The 19031-nt window shown below is 44.1% G+C and overlaps 1 protein-coding gene across 1 annotated transcript in view; it reads left to right on the forward strand.

Annotated features, from left to right (window-relative positions):
- LOC120416311 (fatty acid synthase) overlaps positions 1-18624 on the forward strand; it is a 48901-nt gene extending 30277 nt beyond the window's left edge. Inside the window, exons 3-10 of the mRNA XM_039578032.2 lie at positions 5263-5743; positions 10570-12236; positions 12302-12756; positions 12821-12966; positions 13025-15668; positions 15741-17463; positions 17519-17662; positions 17730-18624. Of these exons, the coding sequence (XP_039433966.1) occupies positions 5371-5743; positions 10570-12236; positions 12302-12756; positions 12821-12966; positions 13025-15668; positions 15741-17463; positions 17519-17662; positions 17730-17837 (7260 nt within the window). The 5' untranslated portion in view covers positions 5263-5370 and the 3' untranslated portion in view covers positions 17838-18624. The remainder of the gene's footprint in view (positions 1-5262; positions 5744-10569; positions 12237-12301; positions 12757-12820; positions 12967-13024; positions 15669-15740; positions 17464-17518; positions 17663-17729) is intronic.
- The last annotated feature ends 407 nt before the right edge of the window (positions 18625-19031 follow it).

The raw sequence follows: 19031 nt of genomic DNA on the forward strand, positions 1-19031 counted from the left end.
ATACATGAAAATTTGACATACAATTTCACTCAGTGTGTGTTTTTGTGTGTTTTAGAATTCCCCTGATTCAAGGCGGTTTGAAAAAACCCAATAAGCAAACATTTAAAATTTCAAAAAAATCATCATCCGCTGTCTTGGACCGGTATTAGATTGGCTTATCAGAAAAAAAAACCCCTTTAAATATTTAGCCTTACATTTGAAAAGGTCGAATGAAAATTTAAAATGCTGTGATGAAGGTCTCGGGCCCAAAGAGCTCATGTCTGAAATTTTTTCATCGGGTTTCTCGGAAAATTTTACATAACATATAAAAAATGGTGAAGTTATGTTTTCAATACTCTGAGATATGAAATATAAACTGGGCTTTTCGACGCGCCGCGCGCAGAAACGGGAAAAATCTACTTTTTTACTCAAATAACTTTAAAATCAAGTGACCTTTACATGTTTGGGTGCCAAAATGTTCGAAATTGAAAGACGCAACTTTTGGTTGGTTGGTTTTGTTGTAGACCAACTGTTATAATTAGCATTTTGTGATATTTTCATGTAATTTTTTTAAGATTGTGGTTGGAATTTGCATATCTAGCCTATCAACCAAATTAACAATCTTCCAAAATTTAACTAAAATTTAAATAAATATCGAGAACTGATAGATAATAAATGTATGTGATTATACTACAACAACAGAAAAAAAGTAAATTGCCTACCAAGGTCTTCGAATGTACCTGTCGTAGAATTGATACAGCTGCTCTTCAAAGTGTTTTTTTTTTAAATAATGTATTATTCCTTTTCTAAATATGTCAACCAAACCAGATTGATTTGTTTTTTTTGCATGTTTTTGTCTCTTGCAAATGCGACCAACACATTGTCGTCGTCACAACAAACCTGGTCAAAGAGATTGATTATGTAAGTGTGCTGGATAGACACTTCGATATCAACATTTCAAAAAGCATCATGTTCAAACCATGCGTTTTGAGGAAAACGCATTACTGGAGTTTTTTTTTGAAAAGGTCCAATAAACCAAATTTCCAGTTTTTGCTATTTGGGTGTTTTTGAAACCGCCTTGGGGTATTAAAAACACCCAAAAAGCAGAAACTGAAAATTTGGTTTATTGGACCTTTTCAAAAAACTCCAGATTTGAATGTTGGGCATCATTTTTTGAAAATTTTCAATTCCCATTTTAATATAAAAGCAAAACAAGATGCTCTAATGATAGCAAACAATGACAAACGTTGCTTTTTCAATTCAATAAAACATTATTTTCGTTATCATATTTAAGAAAAGAGCAGTTCTCTCAGATTTCGGTCATTCGATTTTTTTAATCCGACTGAAACTTTTTTGGTGCCTTCGGTATGCCCACAGAAGCCATTTTGCATCATTAGTTTGTCCATATAAATTTCCATACAAATTTGGCAGCTGTCCATACGAAAATGATGTATGAAAATTCAAAAATCTGTATCTTTTGAAGGAATTTTTTGATCGATACACTGAAAAAAATGATACACAGTTAAAAAAAATGGTGATTTTTTATTTAACTTTTTGTCACTAAAACTTGATTTGCAAAAAAAAACTATTTTTATTATTTTTTTCATTTTTGATATGTTTTAGAGGACATTAAATGCCAACTTTTTAGAAATTTCCAGGTTGTGCAAAAAATCTTTGACCCAGTTATTATTTTTTTTTAATCAAAACTGATTTAAAAAAAAATCGAAATATTGGTCGATCAAATTTTTCAACTTCATTTTTCGATGTTAAATCAAATTTGCAATCAAAAAGTATTTCAGTGAAATTTTGATAAAGTGCACCGTTTTCAAAGTTATAGTCATTTTTAGGTATTTTTTTGAAAAAAGTCGCAGTGCAAACACTTTTGCAATTTTTTTTTTGAAAAGCTGAGAAAATTCTCTATATTTTGCTTTGTTGAACTTTGTTGATACGACCCTAAGTTGCTGAGATATTGCCATGCAAAGGTTTAAAAACATGAAAAGTGATGTTTTCCAGGTCTCACCCAAACAACCCACCATTTTCTAACGTCGATATCTCAGCAACTTATGGTCACATTCGTGAAATTTTCTGATCTTTTCGAAAAAAATATTTTAAATTTTTTTAAATCGAGACTAATATTTTAAATGGGCGCAATATTGATATTATTTTTCAAATCAGGTTTTAGTGACAAAAAGTTAAATAAAAAATCGCAAAAACACAAACTAATGATGCAAAATGGCTTCTTTGGGCATACCGAAGGCACCAAAAAAGTTTTAGTCGGATTAAAAAATACAAAAATTAAAATTAAAAAAAAACAGACCGATTTCGTATAAAAACAAACATTACTTCTTTTGAAATCACCAACGTCCATATCACCCTGCTGTCATTGGAGGGGACGCTTCGTTATGATTCGTTTTTCTTTGCCGAATGTACATGGCGCTTTTTGCTAGTGGAGGGGAAGTTTTGTTATGGCTCGCTTTTCGTCAGCAAATGTACATGATGTCTTTTTCATTATGCTTTTTTTATTCGTCTCGAGGTTCATGTCGTCTTTTATTTGACAGGTTGACAGAGCTAATATAAACAGGCACTGCTGATGCCAGAGATTTTGTTTATGTTACCTTATTTCAAAAAATCAAATTATTCGCTCTACAGCATTGCCTTGGCGTTCTCGATTGCGAAATTCCTACTCGAAACTAAGCGTCCGAAGGCTTGATTGTTGAGGCAATTGCAAACCTCTTTTTACACTTTAGTTTCCATCCACCCCGGGATTCGAACTGACGACCTTTGGATTGTGAGTCCAACTGCCTACCAGCGACTCCACCAGGACAGGACCCAGGGAGACGACTCCTTCACCTGGACTGAGCTAACGACCTAACCGTTTTAGGTTAGTCCGGGGCCAACATTTACTTCCCGTCCGACGGAAGGCGTGATCAGACAAATCGTCTCAAAATTTGCCACCGGGACCTTCTGGGATCGAACCCAGGCCGACTGGGTTTTACCTTATTTAAAAACATTATTAAACAGACTTTACTGAAGTAACGTTTGCTCATTTTTGGTGGAGAGGTAGCTTATTAGGAGTACTTTCAGAATATGCAATAACTCAGAAAGTGTCAAAATGTACATGATGCCTTTTTAAATGTTGCCGTCGACTTCAGCAACATTCAACCCTGAAGAAATAACAACCACAAACTGCAAAAAAAAAGCCTATCAAAACAACAACCAAAATTTGCGCAGCAGAGCACAGCCCCAAAAGCTCACTCACGGGGCGCATTTCACCGAAAAATTAAAGCTCTCGCGGCGTGAAATTTATGCGAAACCATTCCCCCCGTAATGGAGTCTGGCCGACTCTCTATTGCTCCGGTTGGTGTTGGGGAGGTTGGTGAACTTTTCATTCGGTGGGTTCGGTTTTCTACTGGAGACGCATGGTTCTTTAGGTCACTATGAGAAGATTTAGCTACAACAGCTGCCGTTCTACGCATAACTGTCCCATGTAATTTTTGGACGATTTTGACTTTTTGACATTTTTAAGTTTAGTTTGACGTATACTTTAAGAAAAACACATAAAATCTGGTACTTTGTTCGGAAACTCATTGAAAACAACACCAAGTCTGTTTGTCCCATCGTTGAACTTCTACGCATAATTGTCCCACCAAGTATTTTCTCTCATAGAATCATTAGTTTAACGAAGCATTATGCCTTGTTTACCTATTGTATAGCAAGAGGATCATAAATAAGAGTGATAAAATACTAACTGGGGCGATTGGGGACACATAGGACGGATAGGAACCCACGGGACAATTATGCGTAAAAACACAGAAATCGGTCGAAAAATTTCAATCGCATTTTTCTCAGTTGCACTTTTTTGAACATGGGACAATTATGCGTAGAACGGCAGAACAGCTGTGCAAACTAGATTTCCGTTTGATTGGTTATATTTTAACAGGTGTTTAGAAATTTTTCAAAATTGTTTAAATAAAAAATGTAAAATTTCGATTTGCTAAAACTCAACTTGTTTTCTTATCGCTTACGTGGAGCTGATAATCAGAGGGTTAATCCATCAAAGAGATCGGTCTGAATGAGACAAAATCAATTAAAAAGAGCAACAGAAAACATTTGTACGGTCGTTGAACGTGATACCAAATTGTAACCAATTGGGCTGCAGGTTGAAATGTGGTATGTTAGAAACTAAAGTCGCAGTGATTTCGTAAACTGTGCGCGCAACCGACAAGCAGTGACGCTTCAATTTTTGGAGCACAACCACGAGTCGAACTTTCCTGAACATTGGTTACGTTAACAGACTTGATGACGACCGTGTACGTACACATTTGTTATGTTGATGGTAAGATAGAAAGAGCAGTACAATGCAAATTTTTTGACGCAGGTAGAATAAATTTTTAACAAAATTTACAGATCAGTTATAGTTCTAACACTTGTTTGTACTGGAAAAAAGTCAGTACAAAAGCGACAGAAGTAACAAGTAGCGTACAGATCAACGTGTTTGACCTTTGCTGAACGCTTGGTGAAAAATTGCAGCACAGTTCTAATATGATGGGCGTCCAACCTCATCAATAGCATCCGCTGTCGCAATTACACAAACTTGTTTTTTTTAAATAACCTAACAAAAAACCCGACTCCAAAACTAGCTGCTGACGAAATTACTTCGCAGAACTACGTCAAAGGTTCGAATCGTCTGATGCTCGCGCCAAGAGTTCAATGAGTTTTTGCTAACATTAAAAAAGTGGACTTACCCGAGGAGTACTGCGTTGGTTGTCCCACCACTCTGGGCTCGTCAGCTCGTCTCCAGGGAATCTGCAAATGGACCAACAAAGGCTCAATTAGGTCGTTGGATCGCAAGTGATTGTCGGGCAATGGCGCAAAAATGTGGACTCGCCATTTCCGTATTTGTACAGTGGTCACACCTCGGGCCACCTTTCTCGAAATGTATCCCCCCGCCAAAGCTATACTTTTCAAAAATGAGCTCCAAATTGCTTAAATCATGCTTGTTGTTGGCATTCGCGCGAAACTCAGCATAGCTGCGGTAGGCGGCACGACTCGTGCTCGTGCTGATTGAGCTAATCGAATCATGACGACAACTCGGTTGACACGCGTGACCGTTTGGTGCCAACGGAAAGGGGTTGGTTGTACACACGAGGGTCAAACGGCAGATCAATTCCACACAATTGATTGGATGGCGCGCGCGCGTCTCTCTCCCATCACTTTTGCGGGTTCAGCTCACAACATCCTAATTAATTTCCCACACCCTCTCTCTCTGTTCCTATTTTCCAGCAAACGCTCCACCGTTGACGCTAGCGCCAGAACCCACGCGCCACAGCCATTCCTTCCCGTGGAAAACGTACCCACAAAAAGAAAACACGACGCAACAAAAGTGCCACGATGCCGGCTCGCTTCGAGGACGTCACTACTGACACCCGCCGCGGTGTCCCCAGGGACTTGGGGGGACACTACGATGGCTGTCAGATCCGGGATGACATCTGCATCACAGGCTTCTCGGGCCGGCTCCCGGAGAGCTCCAGCATCGACGAGTTCAAGCGGAACCTGATGGAGGGCGTCGACATGGTCACCGACTCGGACCACCGGTGGGCCAAGAACCTGTACGATCTGCCCGCGCGCAGCGGCAAAATTAAGGACGACGACCTGCAGAACCTGGACGCGGAGTTTTTCAAGATCCACCAGAAGCAGGCCGAGGGCATGGACCCCCAGCTGCGGATGCTGCTCGAGTGCACCTACGAGGCTATCATTGATGCGGGTGAGTTTCCGAAGGAATTGAAACTAAAAATCCTGAGTTATTCTGTAGAATTTTGCATTCCGGAAATGGATATTACTTTTATATTTTTTATTTGGCTCATAATTTTTGCGGTCTCCATGTGACGAAAGAAGCTATTTTGTGTTATTAGTTCACCCATACAATCTCCATACAATTTTGACAACTGTTCATACAGAAATGGTACCTAGATATTCGAAAATCTGGATCTTTTGAAGAAATTTTCTTATCGATTTTGGTGTCTTAGGCTTAGGCAAAGTTGTAGGTATTGATGAGGATTTTTCAGAAAAAAAGGTGATGCCGATTGTAAAATTAACTTTTTTTTTTTACAAAAGATCAACTTCCCAAAAGACATGCTTTTAATTTTTTTTATATGTTTTATTGTACAACTTTTGAGCCATAAATAAGTACGGCAAAACATGTTGCCGCCAAGTTAGTATTTTTTTAAATTTTTTTTTTCGAAAAAAATTTAACTGTTACAAAACATAATGGTTGGCTACAGTTTTTAATGTAAAATAAAACTTGCAATTAAAACGTACTTAAAAATGTGCACCGTTTTCAAGAAATGGCCACTTAAAGTTTAATTTTAACTAAAATTTGCAGTTTTTAAATAGTGCCCATGAATGACCATTTCTAAAAATATATATTTTTTTAAAGTTCAGAAAATTGAAGATTGGACGGTTGCGGATAAAATAACAAACAGGAAAAATGAAGTTTTCAAAGTCTCACCCAAATAGTCCCCATTTTCTAACACCAGTATCTCAGCAACTAATTTTGAATGTTATAAAACGAAACATTTGTGAATTTTTGATCTTTTCGAAAGCCATATTTTTAAAATTTTGGAATCAAGACTAACATTCTAAAAGGGGCATGAGTATGTTCATAAATCTTTATCTTAAGGGGTTACATACATGTAGAAAATCACAAAATTTCTTATTACAGAAATTTATTTAATCCACTTCAAAGATGATTTTTAATCACTCCTGAACAGGGATGGAATAATCGCAAAAAAAATCAATTTCGCTAGCGAACTTTCTTCACCCGCAAAAGGGAGATGAGGCAAATCACGCAAAAGAAAATCGCTCCCGAAATTCTTCAAGAAAATCATTCTGCTGATGATTTTTTATGAATTTCCTTATCAGCACCACTTAAAAGTATTTATTTCACTTTGTTTACACACATTGCCCATCTACAAAATGTGACAGGTCGTTATTCGACGTGTGACGTTCCACTTGCAAGTGTAGTAGTGAAAAAGATGTTCCGCCGAATCATCAAGAAGATGATTTTTTTAGATTCCTTTTACAGATTTTTCGTGCACGAGAGAGGAGAGCCATGCTCCCTTCGGATTTGTTCTCTTGATGAACGTCCAATGATTTTCTTTTGATGATGATTATTCCATCGCTGCTCCTGAAAGTTTCTTGAAGATATTTTTTGATTTAACTGAGTTAGAGACGATTTAAGCTCAGAATTTTGCCATGCGCAAAGCAAACTGTCTAACTTTCTTAGCGTTTTTCTTTGAACGATATCTCGAGATGGGACGGACCAAATTGGCTTAAATTTTGGGTGAAGACTCCCAAGACAAATCCCGTGTGCATGACGAAGCCCGATTTTGAAATTTTGAATTTTCAAAAAATACAAAAATCAATGACTGTCGATTTTTTATATGAAAAACAGAAAATATTTTTATCTTTTTTTTAAATAAACTTTTTTTAAATCGGCCTTCGTCATGCACACGGGACCGGTTGAACGAGTCTTCACCAAAATTTTGAGCCGATTTGGTCAAAGCAGTGTTGAAATATCGTGGCACCCGTTTTTTGAAACTGCTAACTTCAAATAGCTATACTGCCCCTGATCGCATAAATGTCCCATATGCATTTTCATCGTTTTTGAGTTAATGATGCAGTTTTGTTCAAAATCGTGTGATCTTTCAGAAAAGCATATAACATCCAGTACTTTGTTCTAGAAATCAGGAGGAAATCCAGTTTTTTCGTGAAAACTTAACACATAGCCTTATGTGTGGGACAAACTTCAAATGCGTTTTTCTCAGGTTGCTGTTTTTGCATATGGGACATTTATGCGAACATGGGCAGTAACTCGGCAATGATACAACCAAATGTCTTCAAATTTGTTTTGTTAATAGATGAAAATGTATATTTTAATGCCCTGAAAACAGATTTTGAAAAAAGTTTAAGTGTGTGCTCAAACCAACCTCTGACATTTTTGCCGATTTACATGTATGTAACCCCTTAAGAAGTATCTGATCGAATAGTTTCCTCGGCAAAGTTTTAGGTAACGATTAAGACTCTTTTTTTAAATAGGTGCACTAAAAAAATCTAAATTTTTTAATTGACCATTTATCACGTTAAATTCCTAAAAAAAACATATTTTTTATATTTTTAATTTTTTGATATGTTTTATAAGAGACTTTAAATGCATCCTTTGCGCTAGGTACCAAATCTGGTACCGGAAATATTAATTTAACCCTTCTCGCCCAGAGCAAAATCTAGATTTTTTACGTTTTTCCTTGCCATTTTTTACTGACTTGACCAAATTGGATGAAATTTTAATTGGAGGCAGTAATTATCCTAATCATTTCACTCAATTGTTTTCGAGCAATGTCATTTTGAATTAAAAAAATGGTGGTGCAGTGGTCTAGGCGAGGGTTAAAATTTCAGAGGCTGTATCTCAGCAACCAGCTGTCCGATCAACAAGTTAAAAAAAAAGAAAAAAATTGTCGCCTTGGTAAAATTCATAGTAACTTTTCAAAAAGGCGTAAACTTGGATGTAAACGATGTAAACAAACAGTATCCAACTTGCTCTAGTGACAGTTCACGTGAAGTGTGAATTGGCTGCTCAAGGTTACGCTCTATTGAGAATCATACGGAAATGCTCTGAAAACCTTAGAAAAATTCACACATTTTTGAATTCATTGTAGTAGGCTTTTGCCTTGTCATTTTTTTGCAATGTAATTTTAAGCACATTTTATAATAAAAATATTTAACTTTTAATTGTTTGTGCATAAACCACGCCCTAGTAACATTTTTAAACTTACAGGTTTTATCATGGTTCTGAAAACCCTCATACGGCCTAAATAGGCTTTTATGGCCTAACCTAAAATGCTACTAGGACGACTAGGCCTTCAAATTCAAAATCCCTCTCAGTGTTACCCATTTTTGATTAGATTTGAGGAAGGCACCAACCACTTAGATGCTTTAAGTTAGTTTTTTTTTTATTTGATGCTGTCTGTACCTTTTTGAAATTTGGTCAAGATTTCTATACACTTAACCCCCGGTGGTTAGTCACTTTTTCGTTTGACATTTTTTTAGTTTGTACCCCGTTGGTTGGTCAAAGTCAAACTAAAAACACGGCACTCACGCACACTATCAAAACAAACGTTAGGTAGTGTGTGTGAACTACGTGTAAAAGGGGTGTCAAAGTAAAAAGTGACCCCGTTCGTTTGACAACAGTGAGTGTCAAACCATCGGGGTTTGAGTGTATGACGGTGATGCTTATATTTTAAATTGGAATTCGTCTCAGACCAAGATAGTGAGCAAGAGATCAACTCTCAATTCTCTCCTGATCACGCGTTCTCTAGACGGAACAAACCAGAGGAGTCGAGACTTACTCTCTTGCTTTTATTTCAGAGGTCTTCTGTTTTGGTGTTGTACGCATTGGAGTCATTGTTGAGAAACAGCTTGTTAATTATAGAGAGTGTCTAACCTTGTGTGATCTTAAATTATTTACAAGGTCAAAAGCGCAAAGTAGAAGAAACTGATTTCAAATCAGAAAGGATAGTCCATAAATGCAGAAATTACAACCCAAATCAAAAAGGCACAATTAGTTTCATTTAGCGGTCGTTGTGGATCACTAAGACAGGGTAGTAAAATTAGGATAGGTATACAATACTGAAACAACAATTTGGGCAATCAAGTTTGACTTTGATTGCTTGCAATATACAGTTCGGGTCTTGACGTAGGTAACTTGCACTTGACCGAAACGATATTTTAAGGGTTTATCAAAGTAGTTAATAACATCTTATATGATTTGTATTATAAATCATGTTAATTGGTGAAAGGATTTTTCAACGAACAATTTTTAACTAATTATCAAACATTGTTTGTCAACTGTAGTTGCATTGGTTACCGAATATCGTCAGCTACGCTTTTTGACTTTAAATTTGCTTACAATCAAAACTAAGCATGATCTATTGAAATTTTTAATTTAATTTGTAATCATGCAATCAGTAAATATTAAACTGCATTCAAAGTTAGACGCGGATACGATTAAACGCTAATCAATCAGCAAATTTTACCAACTACGTGATAATTTCATTCCATTACGAATACACCCAATCATTCGCATCGTTCGTTCATATTTTGGACAGTTTCATACACTGGAACGACAAATTAATTCTAAAATTACCCCCGTTGCCTCTCCACGTGTGTTGGCCGAGCTCCACAAAAAAAAAACCTTCCAAACACGGATAAATCTTTCAGTGACGCAAGTGGGCTCCGCATTGATTGGATATTTGTTTTTGGCGTATTTTCATCGCTCACACACGTAAATCTGGAACTCCTGTTTGCTTAGCAGGTGCGCAGCAGCAGCAACACACCTGAGTTTTGAAGGTAGTTGTGTACGTGTTTTTTTTTTTTGTGTACGTGTGCTGCGCTGCTGCGTACTTGTACGGTACTCATCTTTTTTTTGTTCTTGCCTGCGATCTTAACAGCTGCAAATTGCGCGATTTGAGTCAACGTTTTTTGTTCTGCCTAACTTTTTTGTATCTCTTGCTCACGATCGTCCTTTTTTTGCAGGCATCAATCCTCAGGAGATTCGTGGCAGCCGCACGGGAGTGTACGTCGGTGCGTCCGGATCGGAAACCGAGCAGCACTGGAGCTCCGACCCGGACCTGGTGAACGGGTATGGCCTCACCGGAAGTGCCCGGGCGATGTTCGCCAACCGACTGTCGTACACGTTCGATCTGAAGGGACCCAGCTTTGCGCTGGACACGGCCTGTTCCAGCTCGCTGTTTGCGTTGTCGTACGCGTTTGCCGACATGAAGGCTGGACGGTGTGACGCGGCCATCGTGGCGGGAGTCACGGTGAACCTGAAGCCGACGATGGCGCTGCAGTTTAGACGGTTGAACATGCTGAGTCCGGACGGTGCCTGCAAGGCGTTTGACGAGTCCGGAAACGGATACGTCCGTTCGGATGGCTGCGTTGTAACGCTGCTGCAGCGTGCGTCCGACTCTCGTCGTATCTACGCGAGCGTACTGAATGTCAGGGTCAACACGGACGGTTACAAAGATCAGGGCGTTACCTATCCCAACGGACAGATTCAGAAGCGCCTGATCAAGGAAACTTACGAGGAAATCAATCTCAACCCGGCCGACGTGGTGTACGTGGAGGCTCACGGAACCGGTACCAAGGTCGGAGATCCGCAGGAAGTCAACTCGATCACGGACTTTTTCTGCAAGGATCGCAAGACTCCGCTGTTGATTGGATCCGTCAAGTCGAACATGGGCCACTCGGAGCCCGCTTCGGGTGTGTGTTCCGTGGCAAAGATGTTGATTGCCATGGAGGAGGGTATCTTGCCTGGAAATTTGCACTTCCAGAGTCCTAACCCCGATCTGTACGGAATCGTGGACGGCCGCGTCAAGGTTGTCGATCGTAACATGCCCTGGAACGGTGGCATCATCGGCCTGAACTCGTTCGGATTCGGCGGAGCTAACGCTCACGTGATCATGAAGTCTCATCCCAAACCGAAGCCAATCAGCCCCAAGGATGGATTCCCGAAGCTGGTGCTCGCTTCCGGTCGTACCGATGAAGCTGTAGAAGCTTTCTTGGACGAGGCTGCGCTGAACAAGGACGACGAAGAGTTGGTGGGACTGCTGAACGAAATTCACAGCAAGAATACTCCCGGCCATAACAACCGCGGTTATGCCGTTATTGGTGACGGTCAGTCGGTTCAGGAAGTCTTGGAGATGAACGATGACAAGCGTCCGATTTGGTTCATCTACTCTGGTATGGGCTCGCAGTGGGCCAGCATGGCCAAGGACATGATGCGCGTGGAAGTCTTCAGCAACAGCATCCACCGTTGCGCTGAAGCTCTACGTCCCGAGGGCGTCGATCTGATCGAAATCCTCACCAAGAGCACTGACGCCACCTTTGACAACATTCTCAACTCGTTCATCTCGATCGCTGCCGTCCAGGTTGCGTTGACTGACGTGCTGAACCATGTTGGCATCAATCCCGACGGCATGGTCGGACACTCCGTGGGTGAACTGGGCTGTGCGTACGCCGATGGCTGCTTCACTCCGGAGCAAACCGTACTGGCCGCATACTGGCGAGGTCGCAGCATCCTGGACACCCAGCTGATCCCTGGCCAGATGGCCGCCGTTGGACTGTCCTGGGAGCAGTGCAAGGAGCAACTACCGAAGGACATCATCGCGGCTTGCCATAACAGCAACGACAGCGTTACGGTAAGCTTGAACTCGCTAATTTAAATCAAAGAACAAACAACAACCCCTTCGATTTTCTCCCCCAGATTTCCGGCCCAGTAGAATCGGTCAACAAGTTCATCGCCAAGCTGAACGCCGACGGTGTCTTTGCTAAGGGCGTCAAGAGTTCGGGCATTGCCTTCCACAGCCGGTACATTGCGGACGCGGCCCCGAAACTACGCAAATCGCTCGACAAGATCATCCCGAACCCGAAGAGCCGTTCGCCGCGCTGGATCAGCACCAGCATCCCGGAGGAGGCCTGGAATACGCCGCTGGCGCAGCAGTCTTCGGCGGCGTACCACGTGAACAATCTGCTCTCGTCGGTGCTGTTCGCCGAGGGCATTCGCCACGTGCCGGACAACGCCATCTGCATCGAAATTGCCCCGCACGGGCTGCTGCAGGCCATCCTGAAGCGTGCCCTCGGCAAGGAGGCCGTCAACCTGAGCTTGATGCGTCGCGAGAACCAGAACAACGTGATCTTTATGCTGAGCAACCTTGGAAAGTAAGTCGGCGCGAAATCCCGCTTGAAATTCCAGTTATGTTTACTTATTTATGCTGTTTTACAGGTTGTACAGTGCCGGAGCTCAACCGCAGGTGCAGAAGCTGTACCGTCCAATTTCGTACCCGGTCGGCCGAGGAACGCGCATGTTGAACTCGCTGGTGAAATGGGACCACTCGACCAAGTGGTTCCTGGCCAAGTTTGGCGCAGAAAGTAAGATGAACCCCTGTTTCAAAGTGACACTTTTCTAACAGAAGATTCTTTCGCGCAGGCAAGTCCGGTGAAACCGTCATCGACATCAACCTGGAGAAGCCGGAGAATGCGTACCTGACTGGACACGCCATCGATGGACGTGTGCTGTTCCCGGCAACGGGATACCTTACGCTGGCGTGGCGCACATTCGCCAAGATGCGCGGAGCTGACATGGAGAAGACTCCGGTCGTCATCGAGAATGCCGTATTCCACCGGGCTACGATTCTGCCCAAAACGGGCTCCGTCAAGCTGGGCATCAACTTCTTTGACGGGACGGGTGCGTTCGAAATCTGCGAGGGAGGTTCGCTGACAATGTCGGGCAAAATTTCCATCCCGGAGAAGATCGAGAACGAGGAGCTGAATCTGCCCAAGCTCGACGAGGACAAGTCGGGAATGGCGTTAAACACGAGCGACGTGTACAAGGAGCTTCGTCTGCGTGGATACGATTACGGAGGAATGTTCCGTGGTGTGACCAAGGCCGATGCCAAGGCGATCACGGGAGAACTCCAGTGGAAGGATAACTGGGTCAGCTTTATGGACACGATGTTGCAGTTCTCGCTGCTGGACAAGTTTATGCGTGACCTGTATCTGCCGACGCGTATCGAGAAGGTTGTCATCAATCCAGCTCGCCATCTGGATATTATGAATGAGCTTAAAACAACTAGCAAGGACGCTCCGGTCACAATGTACCGAAACATTGACGTGATCAAGAGTGGTGGCGTTGAGATTCGTGGCTTGAAGGCTACGCTGGCTCCGAAACGTGCCGGTTCCCAGAACCCTCCATCGCTGGAGAAGTACGTGTTTGTTCCGAACTGCAACGAAAAGAACCTAGCCGAGGGCGTCGAGAAGGCTCGCCTGCGTTCGATAACTGCCGCTGTACAGATCGTCATCGAGAACAGTGCCGGAGCGTTGAAGATCAAGGCTGCCGATGCTTGCTTCCAGCGTGCACCGGAGAATATCATGGCCGCTGCGGTTCAGGAGATTGTTGAAGGTGAACCGATGCTGGCCAGCGACGTTGCTGTCGTTACCAACTACCAACCGGATGCCCTCGTTCAGCATTACGGAGATTGTGGAATCCGTGTGGTAGCTAAGGATCCTACCGCCGGAGCTATTGAGCAGGGCTGCCATCTGGTGGTTTCGTACGATATCTTGGGCCGTCCCGATGCTCAAACTGTACTGACCAACCTTCGCGCTTCCATTCGTGAGGACGGATTTATCCTTCTGGAAGAATCCCGCACGGCTTTCGACGGTGCCAAGAAGGGCAAGGCTTTGTTCGATGCGCTCAACCTGACGACCGTTTCGTACCAATTTTGCGAGAACAAGGTGTACATCTTGCTCCGCACAGTCGTTGCCTACGAGAAGCGTACCAGCACCGTCATCCAGGTTACCGAGAAGAACTTCACCTGGCTCGAACCGCTGAAGGCTGCTTTGGCGAAGGCCGAAGAGACCAACACCTTCGTTTACTTGGTCTGCCAGGGCGAGGAACTGTTTGGAGGTCAGGGCTTCATCAACTGTATCAAGAACGAGGCTGGAGGCAAGTTCGCGCGAATGGTGTTCGTTCAGGACAAGCGCGCTGAGAAGTTTACTCTCACCGGAAAGCTGTACGCTGAACAACTCAAGAAGGATCTGATTTGCAACGTTCTGAACTCCAACGGTGTCTGGGGAACCTTCCGTCATCTACGCTTGGACAGTTACACCAACTCTCCAACGCTGCAGGTTGAGCACGCGTACGTGAACGCTCTGACCAAGGGTGACCTGGCCAGTTTGAAGTGGATCGAAGGTCCGCTTTCGCTAGACCGACCGGATCCACGGGACAAGGACAACGAGCTGTGCACCGTGTACTACGCCCCGATCAACTTCCGTGACGTTATGTTGAGCTCTGGAAAGCTCGGAGTGGATGCCCTGCCGGGTGACTTGCCGAACCAGGACTGCATCCTGGGTCTGGAGTTTGCCGGTCGTGACTCCAAGGGTCGCCGCATCATGACCATGGTTGCGGCCAAATCGCTGGCCACCACTTGCATCGCGAACCGCGAAATGATGTGGGAGATCCCGGACAACTGGACCATGGAGCAGGCCTCGACGGTGCCGTGCGTCTACTCGACTGTGTACTACGCGCTGGTTGTGCGTGGACGCATGAAGAGCGGCGAATCTATCCTGATTCACGCCGGATCGGGAGGTGTGGGTCAAGCGGCCATTTCGGTTGCCCTGGCCACCGGCCTTACGGTGTTCACCACCGTCGGTAGCAAGGAAAAGCGTGACTTCCTGAAGCGTACCTTCCCGCAGCTGCAGGACAAGAACATCGGGAACTCGCGTGACTGCTCGTTCGAGCAGATGATCTTGCGCGAAACGCAGGGCCGCGGTGTAGATCTGGTGCTGAACTCGCTATCGGACGAGAAGCTGCAGGCTTCGGTGCGCTGTCTGGGCCTGAACGGACGCTTCCTGGAGATTGGCAAGTTCGATCTGAGCAACAACACTCCGCTGGGAATGTCGGTGTTCCTGAAGAACACCTCGTTCCACGGTATCCTGATCGACAGCATCATGGATGGGGACAAGGCATCGCTGCAGCAGACGGTCAAGCTGGTGGCGGAGGGTATCAAGTCCGGTGCCGTCCGTCCGCTGCCAACGAGCGTGTACAACGAGCAGCAGGTTGAGCAGGCCTTCCGGTAAGAGATAGCGACTTCAGTTGATTTGAAAGAATTGTACTAAAGCTTCTTTTACTCTCTCATTCTCTCTAGTTTCATGGCATCCGGTAAGCACATTGGTAAGGTCGTCCTGAAGATTCGTGACGAAGAACCGTCCAAGATTGTCGTCCCGACGCCGAAGCTGGTTCCGGCCATTCCGCGTACCTACATGCACAAGGAAAAGAGCTACATCCTGGTCGGAGGTCTGGGAGGATTCGGTTTGGAGCTTGCCAACTGGATGGTGTCTCGCGGAGCTACCAAGATTGTGCTGACCTCGCGTAGCGGAGTTCGTACCGGCTACCAGGCGTCGATGATTCGTCGCTGGACCAGCCGTGGAGTCAAGGTATCGATCGACACCAACGACGTGACCACGCTGAGCGGAGCCAAGAAGTTGCTGCAGGAGGCCAACAAGCTGGGACCGGTTGGTGGAGTGTTCAACCTGGCGGCGGTTCTGCGGGACGGCCTGTTGGAGAACGCAACCGAGGCTGAATTCAAGACTGTCTGTGTGCCTAAGGTTGACGGAACCAAGAACCTGGATCAAGCGACGCGCGAGTTGTGTCCTGATCTGGACTACTTTGTCTGCTTCTCGAGTGTGTCGTGCGGCAGAGGAAACATTGGTCAGGTGAACTACGGTTTGGCCAATTCGGCGATGGAGAGGATTTGCGAGGCTCGCCAAGCTACTGGATTGCCCGGAACTTCGATTCAGTGGGGCGCCATCGGTGACACTGGATTGGTGTTGGAAACGCTGGGTGACAACGAAACCGTCATTGGAGGTACGCTGCCGCAGCGGATGTCCTCTTGTCTGCAGACGATGGACTTCTTCCTGCAGCAGCCAAGTCCTGTGCTGGCTTCGATGGTTGTTGCCGAGAAGCGAAAGGCAGAAACCGGTGGAGCCGGCCTGGTCAGCAGTATTGCCAACATTTTGGGTCTGAAGGACACCAAGAACGTGTCCGACTCGGCAACGTTGGCTGACCTCGGTATGGACTCCCTCATGGGTACGGAAATTAAGCAGACCTTGGAGCGAAACTTTGACACGACGCTGAGTGCGGCCGAGATCCGACTGCTGACGTTCGGAAAGCTGAAGGCTTTGGAAAGTGGCACCGGAGACGTTGCCAGCGATTCTTCGGCAGCGGCAGGTACCGATTCTAAGCAAGATCTGAACGGTGTTGGCGATGGAACGCAGGTCAAGTTTGGCACGGAACTCATGCCAACGAAATGCCTAACCCGACTGGACTCAAAGGCCCCGGCCAACAGCAAGGACACTCCAGTGTTTATGATCCACGCCATCGAAGGAGTGATCACCTCTTTGATCCCACTCGCACAAACTCTGACAGTGCCGGTCTATGGACTGCAATGCGTTGCCGAAGCTCCATTGGAATCTCTGGAAACCCTTGCCGCGTACTACATCAAGCAGATCCGGACGGTCCAACCGAAGGGTCCATACACGATCCTGGGCTACTCGTTCGGTGCCTCGATCGCCTACGAGATCGTCGTGCAGCTGGAGAAGGCCAAGGACGCGTGTAGACTGGTGCTGATTGACGGATCGCCCGGTTACGTCAGCTGGTACACGGAAGCCCAGAAGCAGCGCAATGCCAACGGCGGCGGTGTCCAAGCCCAGGACGAAGCATTCGCTTTGGCTTACTTTGCCATGGTGTGCGGCAAGCTGGACTACGGAAAGACTGCCCAAGAGCTGATCAAGCCCAAAACCTGGGAAGCGCGGTTGCAAAAGTGCGCCGAATTGGTCCGAGTTCAGCTGCCACAATACTCCCAGCAATTGGTAAGTTTGTTCTTGCTCAGATTTCAGCGAATTCTAACGCTTTACCCTTTTACAGCTCGAAACGACAGCCAAATCCTTCGTGCAAAAGATCGTTGCCAACCATTTGTACAAACCATCGTCCAAGATCAATGCCCCCGTGAAGCTGGTCAAACCCACGGAAAATTACGCCAAACTGCATGGCGACTACGGTCTTTCAGAGGTAAGATTAGACAGTTTCGCAAAGGAAACAGAAAAAAAACTAACACGAAACCATTCTTTCGTTACAGCTCTGCACCAAGGAGGTTAAGGTGACCACCGTCAAGGGTGACCATCGGTCGATCCTGACGGGCGAATCGATGCTAAACATTTCCAAACTGCTGCTGGAAACGAATTAAGGGATCAGCAGTCAGTCCGGTGCATCCTGTACAAAGACACACACAAACCACAAACAGAAAATCAAACAATGAACGTGAAAAGTCTACATCGGCCGCATTTACAGGCAGGCGAGAAAGAAGAATCGTAATTTATTCATTTTTCTCCACGATTTTTTTTTTGTTTATAGTAGTTTAAATTTGCTTCCTCTTTTTTTTATACATTTTTTTGTATAAGAATCTTAAATCCTACTGTTCGAGAAGCCAACACATAATTGGTCATACTAATATGTCAGCACGCGCGCGTGATGGTAGCAAGATCAGATCTTACTATGAATCGTCAGCACTCAGCGAAGGAACCTAGCCGCAAAGAGAACTGCCACTAATATCTGGGAGCCCAAGTCCAATTATCCCAGGGATAGTGCCACTTTTCTTTGTCTGGCAACGTTCTTCAAAAACACTGAAAACATGTGATGTTTGTAACGTTTATAACCGTTTCTCTTGCGTAGCAATTAGTTGCCTTATTTCTGTGAGAACAAAAAAAAAACGGCTTCGAAAAACAAAAACAAAACAAAACATACGTTCCAACTTTAGAGTAACGCTGTGTTATCTCTCTTGCTAATTGATATGATTAGGTAGCTAGTGATAGATAAGTTTTAGTCAGCAACAACAAACGGGGGATTGGGATCCTTTCAAACACTGAACTGTGTGTACTGTGTAGTGTGGTTAGCACGCTTTAGAGCAGAAGGAAGAAAACAAATATTTTTACATCACAAAACACAAAATAAATAAATAAAAATAATAAAACAAACCATTGTCAAATTGATTTTGTCTTCTCCTAAACAGGTAAAAACTAAAAGAAAGAAAGAAAAAAGCTGCTCACGCAGACACCCAACGAAACGGGCGGGCAACACTAGACCATTTTATAGATTTATAAAACAGGGGCATCCAGGTTATAGCGTGTAAGGACTGATAGATGGATATATTATTATGAAATAGTTCAACCACACCCACAAACTATGAAGATACTCATTCAATCACTTGTGTAGTTTGGTAGTGCAAAGTACTGATACTGGACCTAATTTACGTGGCACAACTCTCACCTACACACACACAATGCACTCTGCACAAAACCGTTGACAATGTAATGGTATCGATTACTGCAAGCCTATAATTAAAAAAAAACTATCACAGAGTCTGATCTGTTTATCCACTGTG

The sequence above is a fragment of the Culex pipiens genome, chromosome 2 (assembly GCF_016801865.2).
Source record: "Culex pipiens pallens isolate TS chromosome 2, TS_CPP_V2, whole genome shotgun sequence".
Lineage (NCBI taxonomy): Eukaryota > Metazoa > Arthropoda > Insecta > Diptera > Culicidae > Culex > Culex pipiens.